Below are 14,137 nucleotides of genomic sequence, written 5' to 3'. Positions count from 1 at the left end.
TGATTAAGAACCACATTTGGGGCCATATTCCATTGTTGTGTAAGTCTTCAAGAACAGCAAAATTCAGAAGCTTGTTGCCTTGTTCATCAAAGCGTATATACGTTTACCTTGCCAACAAGATGGTTGGAATCATACAGCTTCCCAGGTTTAGCAAACTAAAGATGGTTAATCGTCATTTTGTTCAAGGTAGCATATTGGGGTTCGTGTATTCGGTCTCTTTTTTTAATGAACACCATCAAATTCAAATTCAAATGTAAATCCTATAGTCATATATTTGCAGGAAGGCTCAGTTCAAGGTTAACCAAATAGTGTAGTCAATGGCTAGGAATTTTGCAGAAGCTGTGCCTTTACCTGCTAAAGAACAGCATTCTATTACGTTTGTGTATAAGACAAGACTACCTCAGACATGTCAAAGTGTGATGGTGACATGGAGCAAGGACCTCGCCGACCATTCTCTCTGCATAAGTGTTGAAAACTCATCACAACAAAACGCGTACAATTGCAAGATTGACTCAATATTCAAGCAAAGTTGGGGGAAAAAGGGCCTGAAAACCTTGGAAATACAAGGGAATCGAGTGGACATATTCTGGGATTTCCGGCACGCGAAATTCACCTCATACCCACGACCTCGTTCAGATTACTACGTTATCTTGGTGCACAGAAAGGAGACGCTTTTGTTCCTAGGAGACTTAGAGAAAGAAGCCTATGAAAGAACCAGGTCAAGACCATGCTCAGAAGAGGCTGTTCTATTGTACAAGAAGGAGATCGTGTATGGGAAGAAGATGTTCTGCACGAAAGCGATGATTGAAGAAGGCAAAACAGAGCATGACATTGTGATAGAGACATCGCTTTCTGGGCCTGAAGATCCCGAGATGTGGGTGAGCATAGATGGAATCGTCGCCACGAGGATCATGAACCTAAATTGGAGGTTCAGAGGGAACGAGACGGTGATCGTGAACAACTTGCCGGTGCATATATTGTGGGACGTGCATGATTGGTTGTTCAATGGTTCAGGGCATGGCTTGTTCATCTTCAAGCCAGGGTCTTTGGAATCTGCAGAGGATGATTCTGATAGTGGTGATAGAGATTGTTGTCCTGAAGATAGTCCAACTTCTGAAGGTTGTTGCCATTTTCTGTATGCTTGGAACACTAACTAGTGACATTAATTGATGATTAGTTAGCTTTGTACTGAGATGCTTTTTAGCAACAATGCTTTTTAGCAGCATTGTGAAGCATCCCAAATTCAGAATGAAATGTAGAATACATTACTGTTTGGTGACCGGGACAAGGTAAATTGCTTTCTAACAACTTTCAATATCATAACATTTGTCATTTGAGGTCATGGTTTCAGAGATAGACAGATAGACGTGCTCTTTCATCGTTCAGTGCATGGGAACCATGTCGCCAATTTAACCGAGTGGAAAACCAATATGATTTTGAGAATGCCAATTGAGATTGAGCTTTTGTTTTAACAACAAAATTTTTTTTACAAGATGACAATTTTATCATTGTGCAGGACAGGTTAAAAAATGTAACACCAGCGTTCTTTTGATGAACATAATCTTTTAAGTTCAATTTAGTTTGTCTAAAAATGGTATTGTCAAGGGCTTCAGTTTGTGATTCGTGATATTATTACTTGTCCTTCTTCTGTGACTTCTGTGCAGTTATATTTTCGTAATGTCTCCTTGCTTATCGTTCTCACTGAAAAGAAGAAATCAATGTATTAAATTCAAAGAAGAGAAATGAGGCAAGAAAGGACGAAAACTATTATGTTATCTTACGGCAATCCTTCTCTAGGTCCAATCTAAACTTGCCATATGCACAACTTTGTATCAGCTACCAGCTAAAATTATGGATCTACGTACGTTGTCTTTTTATGTTCCATAATCCATATTAGCTCTGAAGTATTATTTTGTTGCTTCATGTCAAATTCTAACAAAGGCATACTGATGACAAATCAAGCAGTACGTTTAAAAATGAAGTATTCAAGGATCATAGGAGCGAAGTTGACCTTAACATCTTAAATGTTGAGCATAGATTGTGCAAAGGTGGAAGAGGCTGCTGAAAAGTGGACAATTCATCATGCTGCAGCAAATTTTATTTGGTTCTTGGTTCTTTGTATGTAGCATAAAGATTTTGTTTAATCTAGCATGTCTAAAGAGTGATTTTCTGTGTCCAGTCAGATAGCTCTTTCATATACTCTGTGTGCGCGAGTGAAACAGTGTACTTGAACATGCGATGTGCGAGGTGAAGGCAAATCACTTTCACCATCAAGCCGCGTGATCTATGGGCAATTCTTTGATGTATCCCTTTAATCATCTCCGGGAAATTTTTCTTCACAGTATAGGAACCAAAGCCGTGTAACTTATGGTACTTGAGATATATGCTTTGCTTTTGATGATATTGATTGCAGCAAATGCATGCTTTTCACTTTAGGCTTTAGGTTACTGCTTTCTATCAGTTTAAATTTTCCTTACTGTAACTTACGGATTCACTGCAACTTATTTTTAGAGCTCTTGATGATATTTTATTTGTTCTTTTTTCATTCGCATGAACTTTTAAATACTTTCTTCTTGAGGTATCAGAAAGGGTTGTCCTGGAGTCTAACATCATATACCTCAATCTCATGTCAGTAAGTGACTGGGTAGTAATTCATCTATCTATTTCTCTCACTATATTTTGTTGTTTTCTAAAATATCTCTTGCCTCTGGTGGCCCTAAATGCAGTTTGCTTGAATGTAGCCAGACACCTCAAGGTGTGCATGTGGCCTGCAAGAAATTTCCAAGAATAAATATCGTGCCCTCCAAGATTGTATTTTGGTTGGGATGAAGATTTTCATGTATGTTGTACTTGGCACAGGTGAGTTTGGTGGCCCCTTTACAAGAGTGACTCTAATGTTATTGAGATTTGTTTTATAGCTACTCCGAGTTAAAAACTTAAGATTGCTTCTTGAATACCCAAAAGGCAATTTGCATGGTCATGTGTTTTTGAGGTAGGTAATTGATTCCAAAACAAGACAAAAGAAAGAAAGGATGAATACTGTGGCTGAGACAGAGATATGCAGATAATCCAGAAAGGAGCCTTCTGGCCTTCTGGGTGATGTCTAGTTTGATATCTGAAGAAAACAAACAGGATGAGGATGACGGCCTGACGGGAGAGAAGCTTTCCACAAAAAATTTGGATCTCTGAATAAAAGGAAAAGGAAATTGAGCTGTGATCTGAGAGGTGAGCATAATACTATTAAAAAGGATGAGCTGCCACGTGGCAGCAGGAGGGATCAGGGGTTGGTCTATCCAAAGGGGATAACCTTCGGGAGGCAAAGACCAGGACACGTGTTGGTTTTGCATGGGTTGTATATATTCTTTGGAATATTCCTTATAGTCATGGTTCTATAAAGCTTTGGATTGGGTGAGCTCGGTTTTTTGTAGTGTCGTCTTCTTATCTGTGTGTTTCCCGCTCTCGTACAGCTTTGAACCATGTCTGCGTTTGTTGGCAAGTATGCAGGTAAACCATCTCTTCTCTTCTGTTCTTGTTCTTTGTACAGAAAATGGTGCCAATGCTTCTAACAAGTCTATATAGCTTCTTAGGGCCATTGCATAGAGGAGTAATGATTTTGATTTTCGTTTAGATGAGCTCATCAAGACCGCCAAGTACATAGCGACTCCCGGCAAGGGCATTCTCGCCGCCGACGAGAGCACCGGCACCATGGGCAAGCGTCTGGCTAGCATTAACGTCGAGAACATTGAGTCCAACCGCCAAGCCCTGCGCGAGCTCCTTTTCACCGCTCCAAACGCTCTCCAATTCCTCTCCGGCGTCATCCTCTTCGAAGAAACCCTCTACCAGAAAACTGCCTCCGGTAAGCCCTTCGTCGAAGTCCTCCAAGAAAACGGCGTTGTTCCCGGCATCAAGGTCGACAAAGGCATTGTCGAATTAGCCGGCACCAATGGTGAAACCACCACGCAGGGCTTCGATTCGCTTGGATCTCGGTGCGCGCAATACTACAAGGCCGGTGCACGATTCGCCAAGTGGCGCGCCGTGTTGAAAATCGGACCGACCGAGCCGTCGGAGTTGTCGATCCAGCAGAATGCGCAGGGATTGGCTCGCTACGCTATCATTTGCCAGGAGAATGGGTTGGTGCCCATCGTGGAGCCTGAGATTCTGACTGATGGCCCACATGACATTGCCAAGTGTGCTGCTGCTACTGAAACTGTGCTTGCTGCTGTTTACAAGGCGCTCAATGATCACCATGTTCTTCTTGAAGGAACTCTTCTCAAGCCTAACATGGTCACTCCTGGCTCTGACAGCCCAAAGGTACCACCCAAATTTTGTCTTTTAGTTGCTTGCATGGGTTTCTCGTCAGTTTCAGTCCAGTGCATGTTCGCCTTAGTTCTTACAGAAAGAATATCTTTTTATCTCTGTTTTTATTTAAAAACCTGTTGTTAAATTTTTTTTTTTTAAACCAGACTTCACCACTTTCTAAAATTATGAAACTTTACGTAATTATTGCCATTCTTTAAGGTAAGTGTTCTCTTTGAAGCACCAAGCCGCAAATTCTTGAAAATTTCTGTTGCTTTGTGTTTAATAATCGATAGGGCATGACACATTTGAGTTGTATTTGGACACTATCATGCTATGATTCCTGGTGCTTCTTGGATTGCAGCATAAGAATGGTCCTTGATTAGAGTTGATTTAGAAAATATTAAAAATATATATTGCATATATAATAATAGTGATACTTTTGCCTGCTGTGAACAGGAGACAATTTAGTGGTTTCATATTGGATAGAAGTAGTTAATGTTTGAACATCAAGTACTTCATCTTGGATCTATATAATAACTTGTCTTAAGGAGAAAATCTACCGGTTTCAATTCAAGTATCATTGATATCAAAGAAATGAAGACATCTGAAACTGAGCTTCACAAAGGGACATCCAATTCAATATTCTCACAATAAGTACTTCAACTTTCAAACTTTGCCTTGTCCTACAGGTACCGCCTGAGGTGGTTGCTGAGCACACGGTCAGGGCACTGCGCAGAACCGTGCCGGCTGCAGTACCAGGGATTTTGTTCTTGTCTGGTGGACAAAGCGAAGAAGAGGCAACACTGAACCTGAATGCAATGAACAAGCTGCAAGTGCTGAAGCCATGGACTCTGTCTTTCTCCTTTGGGCGAGCATTGCAGCAGAGCACGCTCAAGACATGGGGTGGGAAGAAGGAGCATGTTGCCAGAGCTCAGGCGGCTTTCCTGGCAAGGTGCAAGGCCAACTCTGATGCAACTATCGGCAAGTACTCTGGCGCCGGCGCCGGCGGGTTGGCCTCGGAGAGTTTGTTTGTCAAAGATTACAAGTATTAGCCTCCTCGAAGGAGTTGGGAAATTGATTTCAGAAGGGGACGCTTAAATTAATTGCATGATGGAACCAAAGTCTTTTTTATTTCTAATTAACTTTCTCACTTTTGGGTACATATAATTTATAATTATTAAAATTGCAGTTTGTATTGCTACAATATCATGGTTGGACATATGTTTTTATCCTTAAGCTGAGTGGGGGATACATATATTATTTATGAGTGAAATGTAAGGTAAAAAAAATTTATGGCGCATCTTTTACTAGCGCCATTGAAGTAGTTCACTCTTACCATTCTGGTTTCAAAGAAAAAAGGGGGCCGATGGATAGGGGCGTACAGCTTTTAATATTTTTATTAGATAGATGGAGATTGAACCGCATGTTGCGGAGATACAATAGAAATACATTTTTATGGGACGGCACAATTAAAATGTTACGAAGGACTGAGAACAAATGTGAAGGAAGAAAGAAATTCTCAACTACGTAATTATTGTCATGAATACAAAATCCACAATATTATAAGACTGTGTGATATTATCTCAAAATATTTTTCAGTACCGTCAACTGATGTATGAATTTCTTTTATTATATATTATCCTTTTCTGGGATAAATGGCCAAGCATACTCACAAGTTTTGAATTGATGCTCTCTTTTGGGCTGAACACAAGAATAATTGATGCAACAATGCTTTTGCTTTTGGGGAACATAAACTTATCTTTGAACTAAGTAATCATAAGATAATTAATAAACTGATGCTTTCCCTTTGCGCTCAATCAGCGTCGTAATTAAATAACTAAAGTTGATCAGTTGATGCTTTCCTAAATGGCCAGGCAATAATAATCGACTAATAATCAAACTTCGAATTGGCATTTCCCGTTAACAACAACCTGATCAGTTTGCCTCCTTTCCTCTTTCAATTCACATCCCATTGAGTTTTGCAAGACTCTTGTAATGGCAGAAACGGCGGTGAACCTTCTGATCGACAAGTTGATAGCTTTAACGAGAAAGGAAGCAGGGCTACTGAAAGGTGTGGAGAAGCAAATTGAGCAGATCAAAGATGAGTTGGAACTGATCAGAGCTTACATAAAAGATGCAGATCACAAAGCAGATATAGCAGAGACGAGCAATTACTTGGTGAAAGAGTGGGTGAGACAAATGAGAGAAGTTGCATATCGTATGCAAGATGTGATGGACGAATACTTGTTTAAGGTGGAAATGCGCCGGCAAGAACGGCGGCGGGGACTGGTGGGTGTAGCTCGTAGAATCTGTCACTTGCTAAGGAGTATAATACCTCGTCATGAGATAGCAAGTGAGATTATGGACATTAGAGAATCCATGGCGAAACTGAATGAAAAAAGACAGTTTTTCGGGTTTTATTCTTCACTTCCACAACCCAGCAATCGTGTTGCAGAGAACTCCTCATCATCAAGGCGTTACCTCCGATTGGCTGCTCGTTTCATGGATGATTCTCATCTTGTCGGCTTTGACCACACTAGGAAACTTCTCAGCCATTGGCTATCAGATAAAGATTCTAGGCGCACCGTAATCTCTGTGGTGGGCGAAGGCGGACTAGGTACGTGTATATACTATGTACATATTACACTCTCTCATTGCCATTACTGGTTTTAAGGTTTTTAAACACATTGTCTATTGATTTGAATGTGATGTTTTAGGTAGAATCTAATAATTAATAGAAACGAGAGAAAAATATTTGAGAGATTAAGGCTAGAGCTGGTAATACGGGTTGAACCCGTGTTAACCCGTTAAAAATAACAAGTTAGGGTTGGTTAAAAACCAACCCGTCAGTAGACGAATTTTTCTAACCCGCACAGGCCCGCAACCCGTAACGGGTTAGCTCGCTAACCCACGGGCTAACCTGCATTTATTTTTTTTATTTTTAAAATTTTAAAATTTTTTTATAATTATATTATTGTATATAATATTATATCTAAACAATTTTAAAAAAATACTTATATAATTTATTTGGTGCTTCCAATCAAATATTGCAAACAAAAAAATAAAAATCTCATTATATTTTTTTAAAATATTGAATAAGAAAAAAATTAAAAGATTAAAAAAAATTTTAAAAAAATAATTATTGGCGGGTTAACGGGCCAATCCATATTGGCGGGTTAGGATTGGCTAAAAGCCAACTCATCTTCAAACGACACTTTTCAACTTGACCCATATGAATTGAACCCGTCACAAGCCAACCAGCAACCCGCGGATTGGTCCGTATTACCACCTCTAATTAAGGCATTATAATAGGCATTTGAGAGTTGGGCATTAGAGGCTCCTTCCCGGCCCGTGATATTTTCGCGGTTGCAATTCACTACTTTAATTTGCAATGAATTATTGACCAAAAAAAAAAAAAAAACTAAGTAGTCATACATAACCTGGGTGTGTCAAGAAACGCAAGAAAAAACAGTGGTTAAAAGTGGTCCTACTGGCGGGTAGATCAACTTCTATAAGTCATGATCAAACGAAAACCTAATATATAGACCAAGATATGAACCTTAAGGTTGCGTTTGGTAGGAAGTACTGGAAATGAGGGATTGGGATTGAGATTACAATTGAGAAAATCTATTAAGAAAGTGTTTAGTGTAAGAGATTGTTTGATATATGGGATTAATCAAAACCATATATGTGGGATTGGGGAATATCATGGGGGAAGTGGTATTCCCCAATCCCACCTTTATAGGTTTGCTTAATCCCATATAACAAACAATTACTCATACTAAGTACTATTTTAATGATTTTTTTCAGTTGCAATTACAATTCCAATACCTCATTTTCAATGCTTCGTACCAAACGGGACCTAAGAGGCATCAGCCACGTATTTGTTAGTAGTACTCAGTATTCTAAGCTAACTTTTTATGCGCATAATATTCTAAAATAATTTTTTATACATCTAACACTTTAAAATATTTTTTTAGTAGCATTCAATATATTAAATTTAAGGTGCTTGTTGCTACTGAAAAAATACTTTAAATGTAAAATTGCACCAAAAACTACTTTACGATATTTGTTGTTATTCAAAAAATATTTTAATCTCATTTATGAGGAGGAACCTTTAATCTCTTTTAAGTTTTGTTTTAACTACCTATACCCTATTTATTTTAGAAACCTAGCTATAGTATTTTGGTAACCTCCTTATGAACCTAAAGATTAGTTATAAATAAAGCATAAGCAAATTAGAAAATTCAGAAGAACCATTGTAAATTATTTTTTCAGTAAATGCTAAATAGAAAATGTGCAATCTTATGTTGAAGGTTTAGGGAACTATATAAGAGGAACTTGCAGCGTACTCTTGGCCGGCCGATTAAGCTATGTTCCTCACACCTTGTTTCACATTTTGTCATCATTCCTTTTATGTTTATTTATGCCCCATGAAACATCCACCTGCCCCCCCAACCCCCCCCCCCCGGGTTATATAACTTTTAATTGCAGAGTCAACTGGGAGATATCTGAGCCACTATGGCACAATAATTTAATCAATGTATATGCGTATATCATCTATGAAAAAATACACACCGAAACCCAAATTTCCTTTACTTATCTCTTGCTCCTTTTTTCTAATATTTTCCCCTCAAGGTAAAACAACTATTGCGAGCAATTTATACGAGCAAAAGAGAGAGGAAAGATGTTTTGATTGTTATGCTTGGATCAGTGTCTCGGGCTCACTCAGTGGAGAAAAGCTGTTAAAATCTATGATACAAAGCTTTTATGAGTATGATGGTGGCAACGAAAATGCTGCCCAGGCCATTAATGAAATCATGGACGGTTGTGCATTGACAAGTAAACTTAGAGAATACTTGCAGGATAAAAGGTATATGATTGTTTTGGATGATATAAGAGACAAAGAATTTTGGAAAAGTGTTGAATTCGCGTTACCAGATAACAACAAAAGCAGCCGGATAATGATTTCTACAAGGGACGAGGGTGTTGCAGATTTTTGTAGAAGTTATGCTCCAGTCCACATTCACAAGCTGGATCCGCTACCTGAAGAAGATGCTTTGAAGCTCTTCCATCTAAAGGTCTTTCAGTTTGATGATTTAAAAGGGTGTCCTGAAAATTTGTTAGAAATATCTCGAGACTTTGTCAACAAGTGTGATAGAGTGCCACTTGCAATTGTGGCTATAGCTGGTCTCTTATCAACTAAAAAGAAAGCTACTTATGAATGGGAGAGTGTTCTTAAAAGTCTTCGATCAAAATTGGCAAGTGATCCCCATTTGAAAGGTTATTATCAGGTTTTATCAGAGAGTTATAAGGATCTCGATTACCACCTCAAGTTATGCCTCTTGTATTTTGGCATCTTCCCTGAAGGCTACTCCATTAGCTGCTCGAGACTCGTTAATTTGTGGATAGCTGAGGGTTTTGTAAAGAAAAATGAAAATGAAGATCACACAACACTTGAGGAAGCAGGTGAAGAATACTTGAGCGAACTGATACGAAGGAACTTGGTTAAGATATCGACAGAGTATCCTTATAGCAAGGTTCGAAGATGTCGAGTCCATGATTTGATGCATGGCTTCATTCTTAAAACTTGTGAGGAGATCAACTTTTGTCAAGTGAAGAATAGTGAGGTTTTTGGCTTGCATCGATGGACCAGGCGCCTGTCAATCCAAATGGACGCTATGGATGCTTTGGAAGCCACAACAAATTATGAAAGAGTGCGGTCCAATTTTGTGTTTAAACAGTTACCTAAGCCTGTGATTGAGTCATTCCTGTCAGGTTTCAAGTTGTTAATAATATTAGATTTGGAGAATGCACCCATTGATGATCTTCCTAGAGCAGTTAGGAACTTAGTGCATTTGAAATATCTGAGCCTTAGAGGTACAAAAATCAAGTCCATTCCCAAGTTCATTGGGAAGCTTCAAAATCTAGAGTCACTGGACTTGAAACACAGTCTAGTTGGTGAATTGCCTGAAGAGATTAACAAGCTTGTCAAGCTGCGTCGTCTACTAGCATATTATTTTCCTCAGCAGAGCCATACTATTGCTAGTTTACATGGAGTGAGTCTAAAGGAAGGGATTGGGTGTTTAAAGGCTCTTGAGAAGCTGGCGATGATTGATGTAACAGATGGAGATGCTTTAATCTGTGAATTGAAGAGTTTGAAGCTCATGAGAAATTTGTCCATCAAAGGGCTTCAAACACGCCAAGGGCAGCTATTATGTGGCTCCATAGAGAGCATGAGCCATCTCTGTGCACTATGTATTGTAGCAATACAAGAACATGAAGTTATTGATTTGGAATCAATAAATGATCCTCCTTTGAATTTGCAGCGCCTCTACCTAAGCGTTCGCATGGAGAAACTTCCAACATGGATTGTTAAACTCAAGAATCTTGTGAGGTTAAGATTGGAATGGTCAGGACTAAATGAAGATCCTCTCTCAGTTCTGAAGGACTTGCCGGAATTGTTGGAACTTCAGCTTTGGAAATCGTTCGAAGGTGAAGAGCTTCATTTCAAAGACGGATGGTTTAGAAAGCTGAAGAGTTTGGATGTGCTGGAGATGCAAGACTTGAAGACTTTGAGAATAGACAAAGCAGCGTTGCCCATCCTTGAAACTCTGCAATTGGTTAGCTGTCCCCAGTTGGCGGAGATGCCCACAGGCATTCAGAATTTGGAGAACCTCAAACTGCTTTACCTCGTTGATATGTCTGATCAAATGATAACTGATCTCAAGTCGAAGGAAGAAAGAAGCTACGACAAAATCAAGGAAATAACCATCGTGACTTCCTTTTCAAAGGGCTTTTATCGTCGGAAACTTGAACAAATTTGAACGATCCGCTGGCCGCCTGGTAAGTCCTTTGTTTGACATCCTCATGATTAATCAATTCTGTTATTGCTTACATGTTTCTTAGTGATGAAGGTGGATAAGTAATGTTTATATGTTTTATGAATTAGAGAGCGACTTTATCTATTTGTATATTTTACAGAAGTCACTTTGTAATATAAGGTTGTCGGCGACAGAATTAGAGTAAGATGCTTCTTGTGGCTTGTAGCTTATAATAAATGATTATAAATTTAAGAATTTAGTATTTGTTTATTTTACACAAGTCACTTTGTAATATAAGGTTGTTGGCGACAGAATTAGAGTAAGATGCTTGTTGTGGCTTGTGGCTTATAATAAAAGATTACTCCTCCGATCCTTAATATAAGACCCATTTAATTAGTTTGATTAGATTAAAGAAGTTAGGTAAGTTAGTTAATTATAACAAAAGTGACACGCTTTTCCTAAAATATCATGATCATCTTTTTTAATACCCCATTTTTCTCTTCTACTTGATTATGGTTGAGGGAGCATCTATAAGGATAATTTAGAGAAAACTGATAAATATGAGAAATAGATCTTATATTTAGGATAAAAACCAACTCAATAATTGAGTTCTAAGGACCAGAGGAGTATAAATTTAAAAATTTAGTTGACCAAAGCAAATGAGTGGCGAATGGATGCTAACATCCTCTCGATGCTTGCTGTATAAATAATGGATGTGCGCTGACTTGAGGCAAGCGGATCGACGCCGGTCTTTACTCCAACGTTCAGGCCTCCTCCAGCTAGTTTACATGGCGAGAAAGATATGGCGACCAAAAGAGGCGGGCCGTTCACGGAGAGCGAAAGGTCTAAGAGCCGGCAGATGCTTGGTGATCACCATCACGCAAATCCCACTATGGTGATAAAAAGAGACGGACCACCGCTCACGGAGAGCGAAGGGATCTGGCAGATGCTTGTTGATCATCACGCAAAAGAAGTTTGACATGATTTATAAATAAAATAGATTCTTTATCCATTTAAGATTTCATTGATAATTAAATTTGACTGCTATTTTTTTTTTTTGGGTTGGATGCTGAATTTTTGTTTTAACCCAAACATTCCTCTTTTACATTTATAATTACCAGGAAAATACCTTTATGCAACCAAACGATAATAATTCTAATACATAGTTTTTCAAAATTTATGTTATAAAATTTATTAATTTTTATCATATTATAAAGTTTATAACTTAGTTTTTCATCACATTTATTAAAACTTGTATCACCCTGCAATGGTGAAATTTTTTGGAATAAAAATAAAAATAGAATAGGATCAAAACAAATTATGTGCAGAAATTAATTTTCGAATGATCGATTTTGTCTTTTGCCCCTTCATATTTCTAGTGGGTACTGCTATTTCAGTTTCGCTCATCGAGATCAAATGGCTGATTCCATAGTTATAGTGTGCGACAAGGGACGAACATGGCATCCTTCATCACAAAACAAGACAAATGTAGCTTTGACTTACGATTATAGTGGCATTTGAGTGGAAAAACTATTAGATTACGATTACGATTATTCAGTCTTAGGTTTTCAAAAGCCCACCTTTTTCTTCCGTCAATCTAAACGGGCTTTAAGATTTGTTCATGAGTTTTGTACTTTTTTGCTTGATTTAATATAAATTTTGGTCTCTCAAATTTAGACTCATTTTGGTATTGGTCCCTCAAATTTAAAACTCATGGTATTGGTCCTTCAAATTATATTCGTTTCTTGCCGTTGGTCCCTAGCTTTAGACCGTCTAATTCATCTAAGTTGGCACTAACTCCATTAACTTATGATGTGGCATCTTACTTGAGAGAATGAGCTGGACAATAGTATGATAATTTGCCTTGTTGACATGTACATAAAAATAATAGGAAAAAAAAAAGGCTGAGTTAAAAAGAAAACAAATGGACATGACAGGCGAACAACATGAGAAAAGAAAGGGCAAAGCGGTTAGGTCAAGAGTGAAGTGGAACCACACTTGTCAGAGAACTGTGATGCGTCCGTCACCAGAGGAACATGATTTACCAACAGCCATCAAGGGAAAAAATGGTAACAATATTTTTGGTGAGTTTTGCTGGTTGAAAGGTGAGCATCTATCCCATATGTTAATGCATTCTGGTAGTAACTCATGCAGTATGAGAAAACAAAGGTTGATTTTCGACGAGCTCTGCATGTTTGTTTTTGTTAATTTTTTGTTTGATAACTGTATATTTGAGAGGTGTGGTGCATTTGATCTTTACTCATTAAGTCGGTCGATATTGCTTTTCTTGCGTGGTGTGTATTTAAGTATGCTATGTTCTCATTTCTTGAATGACAAGACGTTGATATGATGATTAAATGAATTTTTATTTCGTTTAGTTGTATTTTGGAGCATTAACCCGTTATTTTGAACTTCCAGTATGGATGGGTTTTTTGCTTTGTTGACAAAATATGCTCTGTTTTATGTGTGTTGTGTTGTTCTGGTTCATTTGTTCTGTTTTAAATTATTATTTTGCTCTACAAGTTAAATAGCGATGGGGAGGAAGAGAGAAGTGAGAGTTGTGAAAGTAGTGAAGAGGGAGGAAGTAAAATGAACTCAAGGTCTAATTTCTCGGACCTTGAGAATAGTGATTTGTGGGACTTGTGTCTTTGATTCACAAAAACCAGTTTGTACGAATCATACAAAGGACTCCCACAATCCCATATAGACTTTCTTGCTGTTTTCTTTGCAGCTTTTTCCTTCGATGCTGCTTCTCCTTCATCATCTTCTAGTTTCACCTGGAAATCTGCCATCTCTTTCAGTTTTCTTAGGTTGGTTGATTATATATATATATGTGTATATATAATTTTGAGAGTTTAATGTTCTATATAAATAGTTAACGGTGTTAGTGCCAACTCAGAAGAATTTGATGGCCTAAAGCTACCAGAGACCAACGGCTAGAAACGGATATAATTTGAGGGACCAATAACATGGGTTTTAAATTTCAGTGACTAATACTAAAATGGGTCCAAATT

The 14,137-nt window shown here is 38.2% G+C and overlaps 3 protein-coding genes across 3 annotated transcripts; all 3 read left to right on the top strand.

Annotated features, from left to right (window-relative positions):
• Window positions 1–175: 175 nt before the first annotated feature.
• On the top strand, window positions 176–1,295 carry LOC114745168 (uncharacterized). The gene is made up of 2 exons (XM_028933320.1): window positions 176–186; window positions 267–1,295. The coding sequence occupies exon 2, from the start codon at window positions 318–320 to the stop codon at window positions 1,155–1,157; it is 840 nt and encodes a 279-aa protein (XP_028789153.1). The 5' UTR covers window positions 176–186; window positions 267–317; the 3' UTR covers window positions 1,158–1,295.
• A 2,112-nt stretch (window positions 1,296–3,407) lies between these two features.
• On the top strand, window positions 3,408–5,486 carry LOC114745169 (fructose-bisphosphate aldolase, cytoplasmic isozyme 1-like). The gene is made up of 3 exons (XM_028933321.1): window positions 3,408–3,504; window positions 3,629–4,311; window positions 4,989–5,486. The coding sequence occupies exons 1-3, from the start codon at window positions 3,477–3,479 to the stop codon at window positions 5,349–5,351; spliced, it is 1,074 nt and encodes a 357-aa protein (XP_028789154.1). The 5' UTR covers window positions 3,408–3,476; the 3' UTR covers window positions 5,352–5,486.
• An 808-nt stretch (window positions 5,487–6,294) lies between these two features.
• LOC114745176 (disease resistance protein RPM1-like) lies at window positions 6,295–11,126 on the top strand. Its single transcript, XM_028933329.1, has 2 exons — window positions 6,295–6,916; window positions 8,938–11,126. The coding sequence occupies exons 1-2, from the start codon at window positions 6,295–6,297 to the stop codon at window positions 11,124–11,126; spliced, it is 2,811 nt and encodes a 936-aa protein (XP_028789162.1).
• The last annotated feature ends 3,011 nt before the right edge of the window (window positions 11,127–14,137 follow it).

Source organism: Neltuma alba, unplaced genomic scaffold, assembly GCF_004799145.2.
Source record: "Neltuma alba isolate B1F8T4 unplaced genomic scaffold, ASM479914v2 tig00004554_pilon, whole genome shotgun sequence".
Lineage (NCBI taxonomy): Eukaryota > Viridiplantae > Streptophyta > Magnoliopsida > Fabales > Fabaceae > Neltuma > Neltuma alba.
Note: the sequence above shows the minus strand (reverse complement) of the source record. Positions and strands in the feature narration are given on the sequence as shown.